The 20559-nt window shown below is 44.7% G+C and overlaps 1 protein-coding gene across 12 annotated transcripts in view; it reads right to left on the bottom strand.

The window, feature by feature from the left end:
- NPRL3 (NPR3 like, GATOR1 complex subunit) overlaps positions 1–20559 on the bottom strand; it is a 45166-nt gene that overhangs the window by 1982 nt on the left and 22625 nt on the right. For all 12 annotated transcript variants that reach the window (XM_055707604.1, XM_055707603.1, XM_055707606.1 and 9 more), the window contains 6 exons: positions 18029–18166; positions 17155–17311; positions 15177–15283; positions 13783–13912; positions 5278–5467; positions 3937–4129 (listed from right to left, as the gene is read on the bottom strand). In XM_055707604.1, the coding sequence (XP_055563579.1) occupies positions 3937–4129; positions 5278–5467; positions 13783–13912; positions 15177–15283; positions 17155–17311; positions 18029–18166 (915 nt within the window). The remainder of the gene's footprint in view (positions 1–3936; positions 4130–5277; positions 5468–13782; positions 13913–15176; positions 15284–17154; positions 17312–18028; positions 18167–20559) is intronic.

Below are 20559 nucleotides of genomic sequence, written 5' to 3'. Positions count from 1 at the left end.
GACTGCTGCTGCTCAGGCTAGGCGCTCCTGTCCCCCATCACCCTCCATGGTGACTGGAAAGGAGTCACTGCAACAAGCCTCCCTCCATCACACCCTCCCCACACTGCACAGAGTAGGTTTCACCTCTAGTCCACTGCCATTTGTGTTTCTCTGCTCTGCAATTTGCTGTGTCCCTCCTCTCACCCCTGTCCTGTTCCCCAGACCGCTGTGTGGAAGCTCAGAGCCGGGTCCCTCACTGCCTCACCGCTGCCGGCAGCCTGGGGCTGTGGCAGCCCCCAGCACGCTGCGAACTCCCGTCTGCTCTGATGTTCATCCGCCAGCTCTCAGGTTGGCACCATCATGTAGAACTTAACTGCTACGTCTCTGTGCCTGCAGTACAAACAAACAACAGACGGACAAGCTCCAGTCGTATTTACCTTTCCACTGTGCGGGCTGTGCATTTGCCTTTTGCAGGATCTCCCACTGGGTACTTAAATCAGGCTAATTGGCTTCCTCCCCTGGGCCGGTGGCAACCAGTGCGCACTGAGCAGTGGCCGTGAGCAGGGACAGTGTCAGTTTGACCGTGCATGTGTCAGAACTAGGCCATTCCCTGAGGCATTACCAGAAATTTTTCTATATTGTATCACTGTTAAAAAAGTGATTTTGAAAAAGATTTTCAAAGCTGCGTATTCCCTCCCTGGTACAGAGCTGCTCACCGTGACTGCCCATGCGCTCATCTCCTGGCACAGCTCCCTTCTGTGCAAATGATTCTGACCTGGCTTTCAACAGCAACACAGCCTAAGCGGGAGTTTTCCAATAAATAAATCCATCCTGTATTCAAAAAGAGTCTGGATTTGTAACCGGTCAAGATGAAATACTTTCCACTCCAATAAAAGCTAGAGAGGATATTAAAGAATATCACAAAAATGCCGTCTGGAAGACACCTCTAAAGTCTAGTCCAGCATCCTGCTCCAGCAGGACTATTGCCAACGCTGTAGCTTTTTCTAGCCAAGCACTGAAACTGCCCCAGGACGGAGATACCCCCACATGCCTGGGTAATCTGGCCTGCGCTGCACCACCATGCCACGGAAGTTTTCCCAAAAATCCAAGCAAAATCTACAAAGCTGTAACCTGGGGCTCACAGCTCCAGTGAAGATGGGCACTACCTTCGCCTTTTTAAGGGCAATGAACATTTACAGCACCCAAACAGGACAGAAGGTGGCACTTCTTGTGGTAGTAACGCTGCATTTGGGTCCCCCTGCAGCTGCACAGATAGGTCTGTTGACAGATGTGCCCTTCCAGATGCAGAGGTGGGAGATTATGGCTTCCCATTGCTCATCACTGTTCTCCCCTCTTCAAGTTATATGAGCTGCCCCGCTAACAGCAGTGTAGCGTTCTTAAACACACCCACCCACCAAGGATTATCTCAGACTAGTCAGTCAAATAAAATTAGCTTATTTCTGGCCGAGGAGATACCCCTTCCACTAGCACGGCTTGAAAATGGAGCAGAACTGTCCACAGCTTAGTGCCACCAGTGAGCATTCCTCAGTGGAGTAAAGGATCTCCATCTCTCATTCTAAGAGCAAGAAAAAAAAATAATCCTGAAAGTAACCCCAGACCCATGGCTTGGGAGAGAAGCCACGAGTAAAGCCTCAAACTGTCTTTAAAAGCACTGCTTTACATGCAGTGAGGAACACTTTGTGTGCGTTGCTGAAGGTCTAGCTCAAAAAGAACTTGTCTCTTTCTTGAGTTTACCTCTGGAAGGACAGGCCAACCCTCCTCCAGCAGCACCTAAGGAAAGAACTTGGATTTCAATTCCCATACAACGTTATGAGGGTTAAGGCACCCACTGCTGGAGCCAAGCTTCAGTATTCCCTATTTACCCTTCAGGTTCTTGTCTGGCAAATACCTGCTCTGCATGGCAATGGCCAGGCACAAGCTCCTTCTGCCCTCCGAGGCAGAGACACAAGAAAATGTACAGGGCTGAAATTTATTGCTCTGCTGAAAATAGCCCATCCCTTTGTGTGCACACACAGCTACGCTGGAAGGGCAGTTGCAGTATATTTAGTGCACTAACGATGCATTTATAGCAGGAGTTTGTTCTGGGAGGCAGCTGATACAGCATAGCTATTTGCCAGAGCACAGCCCTCACCAGGCTGCTATTCCTCAAAATGAAGCAAAAAGAGCTGGCACAGGAATGCCTATTAGGGTAATGAGGGAGATCAGCTCCTTCACTCCACCGGCCTTTCCACAGTTGTTTATGCTTTCATTAAGAGGTTTACCCAGAAACCGATCTCTGCTGGTTTACAGCAAAAAAAGGGAGAAAATACAGCCACAACCTCCAAGTTACAGTGTCTCATAAAGCCACCGGTAACCAAGAGCATCTTGCATAAGCATTTCTATTTATATGCTCCAGCATCCTACCCGTAGGACCCGTTTGTTTACTGTATCTTCTCTCTTCCTCACTGCTGACTTAAGAGTAAGCCATGCAGTTGTCAACTCAATCAATTCAATCATCCTGGGGATCCGCAAAAGAACCTGGTGCACAAGCAAACTGCAAAATAAACATTGTTCAGACAGCTTCCTGGTTACGGCAGCTGGTTTTATGAAGAAATCAAAGTAATTTTTTGCATCTGTAGTTTCAAACAGCTGCTTCACCCAGATGAGGGAAGTGATAGGGGAGCAATCATGAAATCCTTCCCCCTCCCTAGGATAACTAAGAAGCTGCGCTGCCACTAAACTGCTCCAAAGCATCCTCCACAAATTCTGTCTTAAGATGTCACCAATTATGATGTTGTTTTTACTTTCCTTTCTCACTGGTTTTGTAGCAACTTATCTGGTAACAATGAAAAAACATTTCAGAGTTCTCAAATGGCCAAAGTGTTGCCTCTCAATCAGAGAATATCCTCTGAACAGTTTACAGAGGATGGAGGAGATGAGTAATTCAGAGAGCAGTACCTACCCACAAGCCTGGGGGAGCGCTATGAAAATACCTGAGCACAGCACAGCTGCAAGCTTTGCCGCAGACAAGAAAAGTATTTTTTGCTATTACAGTGTCTCTGGGCTACTTGACTATATCCATCCTAGGGCGAGAACCAGCTTCTCAGAGGATTACCAACTGAATCTGGGATGTACACGAAAAGCTGCAGTACTTGCCTCAGGTGGTTTTCCCGCTCCACAAGTATGAAAACCAGTGAAAGCTCCATTCCAGTGTTTTGAAATGCTTAGGAAGAAAAAGTATTTTCCCCCACACCTTCTTCCCATATGGCTGGTTAGGAAATCGTTCTGCTTTTTACCATGTGCAGAACCACGTCTTGCATATTTTTGTTGTGTTGAAATTTGTAACAACAAAACCGTGTGCTACTCATCACACATCCCAGTGACTCTGGCCTAACTAACTTAATGTAACGAGCAGCTCATCTCTGCAAAACAGACCTTGAAACATTGGTAGACTGGCCTGTAAAAGTATTCAGGCTGGCTTTGTGTCTGATGCTTTTTGTCTCCGTCTCATATTTGCACAAAGTTTACAAACCTTAAAATAAAGGATAGCTGGCTTGGAAATATCAGTGGACAAAAAATGACAGCATCAGCATGACTGGGTCTGTGCTTTGCATGCTTAGAAGGTTTCTTCAGGCTATGCAGTTTTATGTCTACCACGTGCAGCCACAGAAAAACTGGCAGCAGGCAACCAGTGAAGTCCTTGTTGTCCAACCATACGCCCTGATGTTCCTTCACACATCCAGGACTCTTTGTTAACAAGTGTTCTTGTAACACATATATTAGTTTTTTGTCACAAACTGACGTATACAGATGAAATAGGTGTAAGGGGAACAAACCCAAAAGAATTTATCCTCTAAAATCCCAAGCTAATGGGATTTTCTCAGAGTCCACGCCAATCCTCTAATAAAACAGCACGGATAAGAAAAAAAGATGGCATTCGCACTCCTCGTTTCCTACCTTGCGAACATGCGAAGATCTTCTGGATTCTGGGCAGCAGGGACATTAAGGATAGCTTCCCGCTCATGTTCCAACAAGCTTGCTAGGAGATTCTCCGTCATCCTTTTATTTAGGGGTGAGTCCCCACCAGGTATCAACTCAGCGCTGGAATTATCCATGCTAGGGCTTGTCAGAGTCATGTCATCACTACTAGCTATCAAGGGAGGAGAGAGAGACACACAGCGTTTTTATGTTCCTCAGCACAACAATGCAAAGATTATCAATTCAGGCTGTTTCTGTGCAGTCTTTCCAAATAATCCCTTCAGATTTGTAGAGCAAAGAAAGTGGCTCTCTAACTGCTGCATGTATCTGCCATTAGTCATATGACAACACAGCGATTTTCTCAATGGGAAAGTCAAATGTTTCAACAAAGTCATCAATTTATGTGGAAAATTGTACTTCTGGAGACTATAAACAGTCCATTAAAAACATCTGAAAAGAAAATTCCCAGCCAGCTCTGCTGGAATACCGTGAAGTGGTAACATAAAAAGCCTAGCAGCACAGAAGGTGGGAGCAAGCAGAAAGAAAGGCCAAGAAGCAATATCCTCTTGTGAGTGAGCCAGAATAAGCAGATCGCAGACTTATCGGACTCACATTCCAAAACTTCTGCCCTAATTCATGACTTCTGCAAAGCTGAAAGTTGTACAGAAACCTCTCCTGATATCCAACCTCAGTGGCATTCTGAGAATGCTGCTTGTAACAGTACAGGCAGGAAAGTTTGGGGATTTCAGCATTGTATCCGATTTATACTCTTGAAAAAATGCTTTCCTGGAATCACCCAGAAGAATGGCACTGAGGAAATTAAAGCAATCAGGATACATAAACAGAAAAGCAACCATCTGCGCAAACGACAGCTAGCTGTGCATCTCCTCCTTAGGTGGCTCTGCAGCCCGCAGAAACCAGTGCTGTTTGAAACAAATTCTCACAATTTTCTTCCTCTCCTGAAAACCAAAGTTCATGCAGTAACAGCAGTGCAGCCAGGGGAACATGGCAGTTACTTTTGTGTACAGCAAGGAAGCAGGAAGTTACTTTGAGAAAATGGAAGTACCTCTAGTAAAACATTTTACGTGACCAAATAAGAACTCGGCAAATTACAAAGCACTACTCCTTTTTACAAAGAGTGTGTAGCCCTTAAGACTTTCACCAATGCCCAGCTCTAAATTTAAGCAGGGCTGGACCAAATTAAGACTCCAAGCAAAGACGAGTTAGTCTTGTTACCAAGGCCTGATTACCCTAGGCATCACTAAGGGAAGCTCTAGAAGTGGGCTGTAGCCTGAACAGCAGAGAAAAGTGTGCTCGTACTTGGAGAACCAAAGCTGAGAGCATTGGGGGTGCTTAAACTTCGGCCTCCAACTCTAGCAGTAAAGGGCATGTCTTCGTCTTGGGCTCGGAAATCCTCCTCGTTTGGTGGCACCATCAGACAGACGTACGTGTGAAGCTGAATAAGAAGCCGGTGTTGGAGCATCCATATCACCATTTGAATGAGCTGAGTCTGCAGAGTGAGGAATGAGGTATGAAAGACCCGTGAAATAAAATACAGGAGGAAAACAATGCACAAAGGTTAGGCTTTGTGACTAAGTCACAAGAAGTGCTTTCCACGAAAAACAACAGTTTTATCTCTTCTCCAATCATAAAAAAGTGACCAGGCACACACGTTCATCACACTTAAAAAGCTTTTGTGGATGCTCAGGCTGTAATCAAGCCTTTAACGATCAACATGTCTTTATGCTACACATATGCACAGCCAGTGTCCTCAAACGAAGCAGCCCTGCCCCTTGCCATAGCTCCCGCACCTGCTGGGTGGTGGCAGAGCAGCCGCATCCCCTCACCACCCAACGCTTCAGCCACACAAATGGAGCCACACAACCCCACCTGGAGCCCTTCCGTACGTTTAATAGGTGCTCAAACAAGGGGCTAGCCTTCCTTCTGAGCGACCAGACATGGGAAAATGAGTCAGCCAGAGGCAGGCCCTGCTGCCCACAGCCCAACAGCGTGAACCCAGAGACCAGGTTGCTGGTTTCTACACGAGGCCTGCTAAAATAAGTAGTCACCAAAGGGTCAAATCCCAGAGCGGTCAGATTAAAGCGCATGTTTCCTGAGAAAGCCAGGGAGAGGGCAGGGTGAAGGGGCAGAGATGAAGCAACCAGTGGTGCCCAGAAGTAGGAGCCATTTGCTGTCAGACGGGAAATTGCTGCATGACCATGGGAGGGACCTGAGATCAGAGCCCTGCCAGGACTTGGCGACACAGAAACAGCCGCAGAAACCTTGGCAAGAGATAGCAGCCTGCTGCTGCCAAGGAGGCCCCTCTCAGTGCAGAGGGTTAATATGCCCCATTTGCTCGCCATCCCTCTGCAATAATAGGGCAGGTCAAGCTTATACAGGCACCTAGGTGGTTAGGGTGCAGATAGGCAAGAGTTTCAAAAGCACCAAGAGATGATGCTCAAGTTAAACAAACATGCACACCACCTTTGTGTTCCAGCAGCTGCAGACCTGCACAGTGTCCCCAGAGCGATGCTGAAAGCAGTGGGCAGAGTGAGGGACAGGCATTTGCAGGTTCATGGCATGGCCTGCTTTCAGGAGTTTTGGAGGAGCATTCAAAACGCATCATCACATCTGAATTCCTGCACAAAAAGCCTTTTCATATCACTGCCGGCAACCCTTCCCATAGCTAACGGCTCTGAAAACACTGATTCACTAACAAAAGCTGTTTGGGGATTTCATAGCAACCAACACTGTTTTGGTGAGAGAAACACATGCAGAATGAGCTCAGACTCTGAGAAGGAAGTTAGCTCTGCTGTATTAATCATCAGGGTAACAGGCCAAATCTCAATAAAAGCCCCAAACTGAAGTTCATCAGCCCAAATAATTTTCCTTTTTCCATAAATCTTGTAATTCTCAGTTCCTCCTCTGCAATCAAACCACAAAAGCAGTATCTTCTGTTTGCAGACAGACCCACACCCTGTCTTTTCAGGGATTACCACTTTTGGGGGCTGAACAGATTTTAATCTTAAAACATTATCTGGGATCGCCTTCAAACATATCTTTTTTGGAAAAGCCAGAGTTCATTTTATATGTTTAATAGCAAATCTACAGAAGAGGAAGGCTGGCAAAAGATACCAAATGCATAGTGTTTTGCTAACACCTGAAATCAGCCTGGAAGACAAGAGGAGGCTTACTGCAGCGATTACATTGCTAAAAACCTTCCTTCCAGACACAGGAGGCCTGGATGAAAAGATGTCTCATATATTTTACTTCAATTTCCGACCTGTTGGCAGGCAGCGATGTCTGATTAGCTAGTTCCCTATCAAATGAAAGAGGTCTGCGCATTTCACAGCACAGAACCACCCTGGAAAAATCCAAGGCAATTCAAGGAGACAGTAAGTCAGGCTCTACCAGACCTGCAGAATCTGCCGGGTAGGGCCTGACCTCAACCAGCCTCCACTGGTCACTTCGGTGGTTTCGTGAACTACAGAAATAGCCAGTTGCTTTCATTACAGCTCCATGTGCGTGGAAAGTCTTAACCAACACTTTCTAATTCTGCATACACACCTTCACCTCTACGCTCTTGTGCAAATAGCTGGAGAGCCACCCTGAGCCAGCAGCTATGCTCAGTGGAACAAGCAGCCAGGCGAACATGGTGTTACAGCTTTACAACCCTAACACTGTACAACCAACGACGGCCAAACGCCTTTGTGCTGTAAGTGGGAGAGCTGGAGATCAGCTGTGACTAACTTCAGAACTAGAGGAAACTATTCTTCCATATTGAAGTGAGCCTGAATAATCATCCCCAGATAAGAGAACATTAAGATCATTGACGGTTATCTGTATTAGCTCGACTTCAGTGGAAATTTGGTGCCTCTTAAAATCTAGTCCTAGAAAAAAAGCTCAAGCGCTGCAGCGCCCTGCACCCGGCACCATGCCCAAAACTGTGTGCTCCATGCCATCACTGCACGTGCCTCACGCCATTTCCACTTTTTCCAGGTTTAAACCTATTTCTTACCAAAAGCAGCAATTGTTTTCACAGACAAGGTCTAGCAGAGGCTTTGCTAATACGTTCTGCTGCTTGTCCTTCAGGACACGAACCGTGAATTTACATCCATTCCCCACCTGCTCCTTTTGAGCTCTGATGGAGCTTACAGGCAGGCCTGCAGGAGAAGAGGCTTCCCTGCACCATCTGTGCTGCGCTGGCTGCAGGAAGCGCCCTTCCTCCCTCAGAGATACACCGTTATCTTCGTGCTCGGTCTCAGCCTACTTGATTAGCTGGGCTCCTTGCTGAAGCCAAAAGGTCTGGGAGTAGCTTCTCAGGCGAGGCTATGCCCCGCTCCCAGGGCCGCCTCCACTCGCTCAAGCCATCATCTGGCACGGTAGGAATCCACGGCCAGCCTTTTTTGGCTGAAACACCACAACTGTGACAGAAATATAGAATGAAACGTTTTTCATTGCTTAATTTAACTACCAATCAACTCTAAATTTTATCCATATTCCTTTCATCCTTCCTGTCTCCCTACGTCTCTTTCCAGTCTGCTGTGAGGGGGTCCCGTCTGCTGCAGCATGTGGACCGCTCCTGCTGGCACGCAGCAGCCCACGGCCAGCCCCTCTGTCTGCCGGCCCCATGGTGCAGCAGGCCCTGGGAAGAGTTAGAGCGTGTGGTCATGCAGGGCGGCATTGGTAACAATACATTGCTTTGTGCTTACTGACAGAAGCAGAGAAGATGTATTAGCTTCTGAAAACACAGGCACTATACGTCAGCCCATCTGGGCAGTTTGGGACAGTCAGAGGAAAGCTCAGCCCCAAATCTTGGAGGGACAAGATCCAGCATTCACTATTCTCTTCCCTCTGGGAACCAAGGGGAGCGTTTGTAAAACTCTTGAATAATATGTTAAATAAACCACATTTCCTGCAAGGATTCTTTAAGGCCGTTTTCTTTGTCAGGCCTAAAACACTAAGGAAAACGCCAAGGTAACTGGGACCAGCAACAGATTCAGGAGAGGGAAGGGAAAACAGCAGCCCAGAAGCACTCAATCCTAGCTTGCTTCTCACTACACCAGGATACATTTGCAGTTAAAACATGGTTTGTTTTGCCTATGGAAGTATAGGAGCCCCCTTTCTCCAGTCTGGGTTATCTAGTTATTTGCCACATGCAGTCTTTGAGGTCTGACTTGAGGACTAAGGGCTGGCTTGGCTCCATAGGATAGCACCTTCAAAGTCGCTGGGGTAAACGGATGTTTGCTGACATATATTGCCTGCCTTTATCATTCAAACCACATTGTTTTAAGAAAAACAATCGGCTAGCAAAACTTATTTTACTGCAAACAGACTCTGAAGACCCCTGTTAATGTAGGACAAAATATTGTCTAATATTGCCATTTTAATCATTAGGTAACAGATTTCAATTCTCAGCTTAACCATTGCCTCCATTTAGGCCCAGAACAACATAATTTTTAAACTGATTTTATACCTAGTCCAACTGAATATAAATGCACCTTAATACTACTTTGATAGCTCTGCCAACAAAAGCTCCCATGACTCTTAATGCCTTCCAGATGCCCAGCAGAACAGCCCCGTTTGCAGCGTGTCTCTTGGAAGACACAACTGCCTATTCGGTATGTGCATGCAGCTCTCCTCCCACTCCCATCCCCTGACACACTCCCTCATTTTCCACCAAGCCGTTACACAAAGCACAGCACGTTTTCCGGATGCACAAGGCAGAGGCCTCATCCACCGTTGCCTTACTCCCAATAGGATGGCCAGACTTATCAAAACAAAAGTGAAAAATTAAACATTTTTTGTTCAGCAGCAGCTGTCATACTTTCCCATCTGGTTTTTTTTTTCTGCAGTTATCCTAGCCTCATCAAGGGAGAATTAGATAACTACAATAATAACAATGTGCATTATGACAAAGAGCTACTGTAGTGAAGGGGATGCAGGGAGGAAATGGGATGTCCAGTTCACCTAGGTGTGCTCCTTCTACCTTACGGGTGGAAAGATCCCTCCTGCTAGTCCACGTTTGCTCCTCCAGGCAGGGTAGGGAGATGTTATAGCTTCTTCTGAAACAGATGAACTAGCTGAGGCCATAATGCATGGATCAGGAGAAGTCACAAGCATTACCCATTTCTCTTGGTTTGCAAAGAAACTTAGCGAAGAGTAGCTGAGTGAAGAAAATTTGCTGTTGTCCAAAAAGCCTTGCACCGAGAAGCAGGTTGAAGCATTCCCTTGCACCAGGTGCAGTGCCTAGTACACACACTCTGTCAATGAACGTATCCTGACCAAAAGGTTTTAGGTCACCAGGTGTCTCTGTGCATTTGCAGGAGGTTATGAAGGAGTGTGCACCACAGAACACCAGCAGAGCTCCACTCTGGTGTGCCCTGTGGTCACATCAAGGCTGTGCCACATGCATGAGAGGAGAGCACAAGGACAGAAACCAACAGTCACAGGCAGCAGAAGGAACGATAGCTTCTTTGGGGTTGGGGTAGGGGAGATGCAAACTGCTCTTTTCCAGTAAAAACACTAAAAGGAAAGATGAGTTTCCCTATGGTATCAGCTCACAGGATCTCCTCAACCCACGGCCGTACCCTGGGGAGATCCAGCACCAGCAGCATGAGCTGAACTGGTTGCTGCTCAGGACTGTCCCAGGCTGCACTGGATTGTTGCGAGCCCAGGTGACACTACACAGCACAGTGTAGCTAACAGACAACTCACCACCGTGAAAAGGGGAAAACAGCTTCTGCTTTCCTCACTCACATGCCCAGCTGCAGAAGTACCTCCCTCACCCTGTGCCAGCCCTGCAGCTTGCTGGATCTCCCCCAAGCGAATTCCACCTGCTAACCTGGCAGAAAACTAGCGCGGCTGAAACAAGTTAAATGAATAGAGTCGAGCTGGACAGAAGCCAGAGCTCTAGCACAAAGGGAAGAGGGAAAGGAAGAAGGTATGTGTGCACACACCTGAGTGTGGAAAGGAAAAACAGGGCCTCCTCTCAGCAACACCGCTATCGTTAGATCACCTGAGCTGTAGGCCTAGCCTCATCCTCAGGCTGCTGCAACACTGCTATCCAAGCAAGGCAGGTTAAACACAGAGAAGGGTCAGCAAGCACAGAGATGACTACATGAACACCAAATTCTTTTCAATTTACAAGCACAAGACCACTGATGGATATAAAACTACCACCAAGTTCAACTGCAATATACTGCTTGTCATCACAGGCAAGAAAAAAGATCAGGATGACAGGCTTAAGAATTCCTGCCTCCAGCACCAGGGCATGGCCAAGAGCACTGGCAGTCCCAGCAGGCACCACTCACTGGACACCTCCCACCTACTTGACAGACAGACATCAAAAGCAGAATGTGGACATGCACTCTTGTCTTTCAAGGCAATCTCATCCTTGTCCTTGCTCAGGGTATCGCCGGTTGGTTGTACCTCCACCAGCCAAAAAATACCACAGGGCCCCAAGTATAAAAATATCAGTGTCACTTTTTTTTTTTTTCCCATCTCCCCAAAGGAATGGAGCAATTCCATCCATATGGGGTAAGTAAGCAAACAAATATAACTTTGTCCTCTTTCAAATCAAACTGTATGACTTTGTATAAAAACAGGAGGAAGTGCTCTTCAAACAGCTTTCCTATTCTGTATTGTGGACTTTATTAATGCCTTCTCTGCCCATCCAGAGGCACATGCCAAAAGGAGGGAGCCAACCCCATGCTTAGGACAAGAACCAAATGGGACAGATGCCACGAGACCGTAAGTTTCTGCAGAAAATACAGCCCTTCCCACAGTACTGACCTAGCACAGATGACTTTCAGAAATACTGAGACAGTATAGTCAGCATGATAAAAAGCACAAGGTAACAGACTACTAGTGACAATCTTTAAAGTTAAAAAAATATCCACCTACCCTCCTATGTACACAAAGAACAAAATTACATTGAGAGGTCCCAAGTTTGTTAACTTTTTTCAAAGGCAAAGCAAATAACGTTTGACAATATTTACAGTTCAGGGTACAGCATCTTTTATCACTGCACAGCGGAACAAAAACCCACCCACATTTCATCAGATTAATTTATCAGCTGGTTCTCTGTTAATTACAATTGCAGCCTGACCACTTCAGGATGGATCGGATTGATCTCTCTTAAAAGGCTAGCTCCTAACAAAACAATAATACAAAGAGTTCTACATAGGTAAATCAAAGTAGAAGAAAATGTACTGATATGAAAACACTTAAGAACTCTCTCTAGTCTAAACTCCCCCAAGAACTGTCACGCTTAGCTTTACCAAAAAGCAGCTCATCATGACTCAGAACCGCCCACCAGTGTATGGTGGTCTCCTTCATCTTCACACGTGTCTTGCCAATGTGGCCCCAAGTCTTCTGCAACCACAGTTCTCAGCTCCCCTTTTCAGACTGTACAAGGCACTTCGTAGCTTTTCACAGCATCACCCTTCATCCTTCCATGCACGTTCAAAGGATGATGAAAACAAGCCGTGTTGTTGATCTTTAGGACCCCGCTACAGACAGGTGAGCATCAGAGAGAAGGCAGCCAGCCTAGAAGAGCCGTTTCAGTACTCCAAAAGCTCTGGCAAACATTGATCATGCACTGCTGTTTCAAGGCATAACTGTGGCAGTAAGTGAGAGATTTCATTTGTGTATTTTAAACAAAACCAGGATGTCCAAGAACAACCAGAAGTATTGAAGGAGAAGTATTAAGGCAAGTAATTAATTTTAAAAGGAGTACTGAGAATAAGAATGCCTCCTGAAGCTACTACAGCTATAATAACATTAATGCTATTAATTCAGCTTCAATTTTCAGGACACTGATTTGTCTGTAACTATGATAAAGTACTGACAAAACGATAGAACTCTTCCTCTTACGTCCCAAGGTGGCAGCTGACCAGTACACGCTACTGGGATCAGACGCTACATCATTACTTATCTTTATCTCTGATCATCATCTCTGCCAACCTGTAATTACAACAAATTCTTCTCTCACAATTGGATCTGTGTGCGCAACTGATGCTAATCTTCCAGATATCTGAACAGTGGCTAAATTCACACAGCCAGCAAGTCACCTAAGTATGAAGGCTAGCAAACACCACTACAAGAAATCGGCTACAGAAATCTGCCTGTGCTTCCTTTGCCACAATGAGCTATGTGCACAGGTCTGAGCGTCTTCATCTGGGAATGTAACAGTGTCAGCCAGGACACCTCACATTATTGAGCTCCTTCTTGTATTTCACCAGTTCCCAGAAATGCCGCAAGCCATGATGCACAAGCAAAACAATGGCTCACAAATCCAAAATCAGTCTATTATTATCCCAAATCTCAACATTAAAATGCTAATGCTGTAACACATGGACTTCTGTTGACTACATGCTGAGTCTACTTCCTCTAATAGCCTTTAAACAATTCCAGTTTCATAGCAAAAGCTAAGTGAATAGACAGTTTGCTTTTAAAACCAGATTGTGAACTTAAAGCAGATGGAATATAATAAAATTAAATGTGATTGTGAGGAATCCACAAACTTGCACTCAGCCCTACTAATTTATGACAGTTTTCAACAGACCAAATGGAGTTTCAATTTTCCCTACTATATCACTCAAGGTAAAGAAACAGTCTGGTTTAGGATTGTGCTTTGCTAGCACAGAACATCCACACAGCAGCATGTGGATATGACACAACAAATCATATGGTTGGAAACACAGTAACTGGCAACTTCTAAACCAGCAATAGCAGGTTCCTGACTAGGTACTCCAGAAGCAACACCATTCCTTCTTCCCATTAGCAGGAGAACAAGGACCTCTTGTACATTCCCCATCTCACCTCCTGAACAGGCGGCGCAAGTGGATTCTTGAACTCCGAGAGTGACACTGGGAGGGAGAACTTGGAAAGCATCGACGGCAGGTTGTGGCCCCGGAACTGACAAGAAAATGCATCTGCTAATGGAGAGTAGCTACAGAAAAAAGGTACAGGCAGAAATCAGTTTTATATTGCTTGTCAGTGTAACATTTATCCATTTAAGCGCTACAGAAGTGCCAATTCCTAAATGAAATATTCTCTGTGATCTAGATAAACAGTAAGGGTAGTTTATGGCATGTTGTGTCCTGCAAAAGTAAGCAAGTAGCATATGCACTTTCATCTTGGCGTTACATTCAGCTCCAGGACATTATTCAAGGAGTGGAGGGAATCCAGAGGAGAAAAATAAAAACAATAGAAAGTCTCGACCTGTGCAGTCTCTGATCAAAGGAGCAGGGACTGGGCAGTCAAGAGAAGACAGGGATGGGCAGGATATACACACTGTCTTTAACTATGTAAAATGCAGCTACAGATGTGACTGTTCTCCCTGCCTATGCTGACAGGACAAGCAGTACCACTGATCAGGAGTAAAGAGTCAAGTTAAATATTAGGAAAACTGTCCGCCTTAGGATTTCCATCTACAAAGGTCTTCAAGAACAGCACTGCCATATATGACACAGGCACAGTTGTTCCTGAATGACCTTAAGGTCCCTTCCAGCCCTATTTTTATACTTCCAGAGAAGTTTTGATTTAAAACTATTTTCCTGTAACTGAGTTCCAACACACATTCTAAAAACATCTCAAAATCCAACACAGAAAGGGTCGTCGATCTTCAGCAGAGCAAAAATACCCACCACTGCCTCCACATCTTCCTTGCATTGCCGCTGCCTGCTCTCAAAATGCCACATTGCCTTCTGTCTGCGAGAAGGCGTATCAGTATAAAATGCCATCACATGAAACAACAGTGATAGTGACACTACCCGATTTGCTAATTTTGATTAATTTCAGGTGATGCTGTGTGCCAGATACAAAGATAGTCCTATGAAATACTGATTTATTTAACTTAATCAGAATGTATTTTGTTTTATAAATGTTTCCATGTTGCTTCAGGTTCATACAGCCTTTCTGATGTGGACGTTCAGAGAGCAAGCATACTAAAAATACTAGAAGCAGCTTCAGAGGGTAAATATTGCTTCTCAGGCCCACATCACTGCAGAAGCATACTGATCTACTGTGACACTCCTCCCTACCACACACTGGCTTTGCAAGTTCAGGCACATGTAATGGTTTGTGTTTTGTACAGCCTCAACAAATTCATACGAGGAAAAATCCCAGCCTGTATCCAGTAACAAAGAGAAGGGAAGCATAGCCGCACTTCTCACCACTTTTTTGCTAGTGTCACTCATTTTCCTTCTACTTACAGACAGACACTGGCATTTGGAGAAAGCATGTAGACATTGTTTTCACACAGCGGATAAATAATAATTGCTTTTCCCCAGTAAACAAGATGTGCAGCAAGCTGGAAAACCTGCATTGAGAAAACAAGAAAAAAATAAGGGAGCAAAAGCAAAATTCAAACTCTTAGCAAGCGTTCCATACAATCACGAAAAGTCTCGTTTGAGCTGAAATGAAAGAATGTTCCATCCTTTGACCCTGCCTTCAGAATAAATTCATGGTTTAATAGAACATGTGGCACATCAAAAAGCATTTGACAAGGTTATTAACTTCCAGAGGCTCGCTCCACATTTCTAAGCAACTTAGTATTTCCTGCCTCAAAGGAATTTCTTCAAACTGTATCAATAGAAGTTTAGTTACTTTTCATGCCCCAAAAACCTATTTACCTATTTTTGTTTATGCACAAAATGAATTAAGTGTTACACATGAAAAACAAAACAAAAGAATCAGCCTCTACTATGACACAAACATAAAGGAAACCAACACTGCCTTTTTAATGCACTGAGATTTTTCAGTAATGAGCTGCACAAAGTATTTTAATGTGTTAAACAAGTCAGTGGTTGTTAATGGCTCTGGAAGAGCCACATAAATAGCGTCTACGAGACATAAAACCCAGCCTGCATCATTAGATGCATTTAACTTTGCTTTTTTGTGGAGAACAAAACTACAGAAGCAGTAGGGAATTTCCAGAGTTCATCTTATAGCTATATAATGCAAAGTAACACCACAGACCCCTGTAAGCAGGCCTGGACATTTTGTTATGAAATAGGAACTTTCCCTTCGAATAAGAGAAGGTGTGGACCTATGATCATGAGCATCTGAGATGACAAGCTGCGTTCTTCTCTCCTGTCACACAGAGCACAGATCGCATCCCTGGGTCTGAACCGACTGTTAGAAGCACGGAGTGGTTCTCCCCTCTCCTGTATCTTCTAATATCATCAGGGCTGACAAGCAAAGCGCCACAATGACCACAGACACCCAGAGTGGCCTCTCAGTGGCCTCATGTCTCACACAATTACCAGTCTTATTCCCTCCACTGGCACAAACTTCCCTTTTCAAGGACTCGTCATGTCACCTGAGCAATTTAGGTTTGAAATCTGGTTGCCAGTACTAGAAAGGCATTCAGAAATTGCTGCTGGCTTGGAGAGACTGGCTCAAAATTTTTGCTCAAGCCTAAACTAGAGCCTCTTCCTGGGACTCTGCAAAGTCCACGCACTAATGTGCTAAGAGAAATCGACAGGTAGGTTTGCACAGGCTTCCAGAGCTCTTCAATAGAAAAGACAGATCTTGGCAGATTCAGGGGAAGCAGCGTATTTGGCCACGGCAGCTGCAAGCCTTCACTTGCATTTTGGGTGCCACCACTCGCACATAGACATCAATGTGGCAGAACCAAGACTGTGTGATTTACACTGTGGTGTAAGTCAAGAGTACTATTGATTCTGATTTTCACTACCTAACGGGAAGGCATAGAGAAGGCAGAGCCACTCTTCTCAGAACGGCACAGGGACAAGGTGGAAGGCAACACACACAAGGTGGAAGAAGAGAAATTCCCATTAAATATAAGGAAAGTTCTTTACTCTGATGCTGGTCAGATGCTGAACCAGGGCCCAGAGAGGCTGTGGGAGGTATCCCTGGTGGTACTCACAATTTGAACAGACAAGTTCCTGAGCAGCCTGTGTTAATGGACTTGCTCTGAGCAGTGGTGTGGACTCAAGACCTCCAGCCCCTCCTGCCACCCCGCAGTGATCTGCCGAGCACTGTTGCTGCACCGCTGCCCTTCATTCTCCAACCTTTCCCCACGGTCTAAGGCTTGTGTTTTCTCTGTTGCTCTGCTCGCACCAAGAGAACTGACATGCTCATGTACCACAGAAACCCACTGGCACACAGAAAGAAAACACCTCGTGATTTAAAAGAATTTCATCTGCTGCTGACAGTTCCCCGTACCTGTAGCAATGCCAAGTCAGCATCTTGAGCCAGTTGCTGCAAATTCTTCACAGCAGAGGTAGTTTTAATTACTCTCACCAGGGCAGGAGAGCAGTCCAACGGGAGCTCATTAAGCAATGACTTCTCATCATTTAAAAGTAATAAGGCATGGTAAGGCCTGCAGAAAAATAGAATACATTTGCACAGTAAACTGCAGCTTTTCCTGAAGGCTTAGTTATTCCCAGACCATGATACCTAGGTTAATCTACTGGTAAAAAAGAACTTCTAATATCATCTTTTTCCTGTAAGTGGGTTCAGAATAAGCTTATTTTTATGTCACAAGGTAAGACGCTCCCCATAAAAAAGGGACAGAGGGTTATATGGTAAGTGGATGCCCTAGTGACTGGAAAAAAAAGACTGCAACGGGCTGGCATGCAATTAAGCCTGGAGAACTAGTCTGAAAACTGCTCATCTGCATTACTGAAATACAGAATGGAGTAGAGGAAAGGAAGAAAGCAAGAGTTAGTTATTTTTGCAAGTAAAAAGCTGTAAACAATGAATGCAGGAAATAAGATATTGTGGGGCCTGGGCTCACTCTCTTCTAAAAGCAAAATTACTTTTGGATCAACAGATTAAAACGAACACACAATTCCTCTAACTGTAAACAGTGCAGACCACCTAATGTTAACACAAAGCTATGGCTTCACACCACCATGTATACAGCAGCATGGTACCCCAGCATCAGCTCCAGGAAGCCCTGACTCAGCCCACGCCCCCACCACCGCTACAGCTCAGTGTCACATCGTCCCCCAAGCTGTGCCAGCACAGGCATTTGCAGCACCATACTGGCAACTGGAGGACCAGCCAAACTCTGAAAGACAGAGCTTGCTCTTACCTGATAGATTTCAGGCTTCTCTCAATTGCTTCAGGGGGTATAAAGTTTGTGGCAACATAATGGATTTTATGAGGCAGGCAGAAACTCACTTCCAGCCAGTTGTTGATATGTAAACGGACCACCCCTGTTGTGCAGAGACTAAAATAGGAAGAAAATAAATACATACAGCATTTACCATGTATAACAAATGAATGTAGTGGTCCAGATTCACCCCTGCAGAGGAATCACACCAGGACAAGAAAAAACTGCGTGTACGCTGTCTATCTCCAGACTGGCTCAGGACCAGCTGATTCCCAGCTGCAAGGGCTTCCTGAACTTGTACTTACAAAGCATTATCCCCTAACGAGGCTTTGGGGGGATGTGAAAGACTGATAGTCTGCTCCCTCTGCTCTTAACATTGCAACACTATCTCGAGTTAAAAGTGTTTCTTGAAGATCTACTGCAGGGCACTGGAAAATTCCCTAGACCAGAGCTGCAAAGGGCAGAGATGAATCGGGCACAATGTTTTCACCTCCAATTTCCATCTTCCTCTCTAAGGAAAAAGAAAAGGAGATGTCTGTACTGGGCAAGGGGTGTTACAAGCAACATATTTCCACAATAATGGACTCCTCCAGTTCTGCTTTTAGGTTGTTTGTTTCCTACTAACCTGCTCCTGCTTGTCACGTGAAGTCACAAACATGCTGTTAAATGGTTTCACTCTAGGAAACCACAGGGACTAAGCTAAGCCTTTAAGCTGACTTCAAACAACAGGACTGGAGTGGATATGATGGACATCTCAGGAATGACAATAAAGTCTGACCCTCATGTTCAGCCTGAAAGCAACTATAAGCCTCTTTTACTGAAAAAAACCCAGAGAACTGAAAGATTTAAGCAATGAACGTCATTCAGGTAGTTTTATGGAAGTCTGTAAATCTAGACAACAGGTTAAACATACCTAGGTAGGTAACCATGTTTACTTCAAAATGAGTAGATACCATAAGGAGCTAAGCTAGCACCACCTTGCAAACCTTCACACCACTGCCCAGCCCACAGGCAGGAACCACTGGCCTGGGAACAGCTTTGCTGGAGGCACTGGGACTGAGCAGGGAGGAAAAGGCAAGGCCCATCACATCTTTCCATGTACACTGAGCTTGGAACACATATAAACTTGCAAATCAATCTTAAGCAACAGCTAATCTTGTCTACACTGTAAAGCTGAATTTCTCAGTATGTCCTTTGACTTTAAACTTTCTTCCAAAATCTTTTTTTCTGGCCTAAAATAAAATTTCAAAGTTTGCACTCTAAAAATCCCCATCTGAATTTTTAATTCAAGTGTATTGAGACTCACAATATGACTTTTGTGTCGATAATGCCCACGAATTTCCCCTCTACACAAAATATATTTAAAAACATTCCAGGAGCAAATACATGTCTTGGAAACTTTATGTGGATTTTTAAACATTTATACCTAGCATTCAATTGTAGGCCACAAACTAACGTGCTCTTTTTCAAGTTCATCTGGTTGTATACAGGATTTAGAGAGACCTGAAAATTCAGCTTTAAAACAAAAACACTGGGTAGCTTTGGCTGCCTGTGTAACTATTCACCAAACCACAACAGAGTGGTGAGAGAGCAAACACGATCCCATCCTGCCTCATGCATGATCAGACTCATTAGGGAAAATCTCACTGCAGACAACACTTTTCAAAAGCAGAGGCCATGGTTTTGTTATCAAATCTTGCACTGACCTCGAAAATATATCTATTTTTCAAGTTGCAAATGGAGCAGATACAACATACTTCCTTTTTTAAAAAGGAACTGAAAAGATGAATCCATTGTCTCTCTGCGTTACCACATCGCATCTGATCAGAGGCTCCACACCCTGAAGGAACATGCAAAGCACGGCAAACACCTCCGTTTTTCTTGCATTACATGCTGCAACTCCAGTAACACTGCTTATCCCACCAGACATACACCAACTGACAGAAAAAGCTGGATTCTCTCAAAACACATCAAGGCAAAGTGCACCCTGAAGCAGTAGCTATCCACACTATCTACCAGGCCAAATACTCACAAGAGAAAACACAACAATAAATGAAGGTCAAGCAAGTTAAAAGACTACCTGAAAGCTATTGGCGTTGTTCTTTTTCCGAAAAGAAGCAGAGATACATGAAACACTTGCAGGGATATTTTCCCTGCACAGGTTAACATTCAGGAAACAGAAAAAATATACAGTTGGTTCCTTTCATTCTTTGGTTCAAGTGCACCAAGGCAGCAGCTTTAATTACATAATTATACTCTCCACAGCATAATTTTGTCTACAGTGCACTATACAACAAAAGCCTAGAATTAAAGACAACAAGAAAACCAGATTTTCAGTTCTGATCTGGATCTTAATTTCATTCTTCTACATTTGCACTCAACTGTATAATTTCAAGCCTTCATTACAGCTTTATGTACGTGATTTCTCCTTTACCTACCCCTCCTTGGATGGAAAATAATTTAAGTCCCTAATAATTTGACAAGGAATAAGCTACATGCTCCAGCAGCAA

This window comes from Falco cherrug, chromosome 4 (genome assembly GCF_023634085.1).
Source record: "Falco cherrug isolate bFalChe1 chromosome 4, bFalChe1.pri, whole genome shotgun sequence".
NCBI classification, from domain to species: Eukaryota; Metazoa; Chordata; class Aves; order Falconiformes; family Falconidae; genus Falco; species Falco cherrug.
This window is presented reverse-complemented; position numbering and strand designations above follow the sequence as displayed.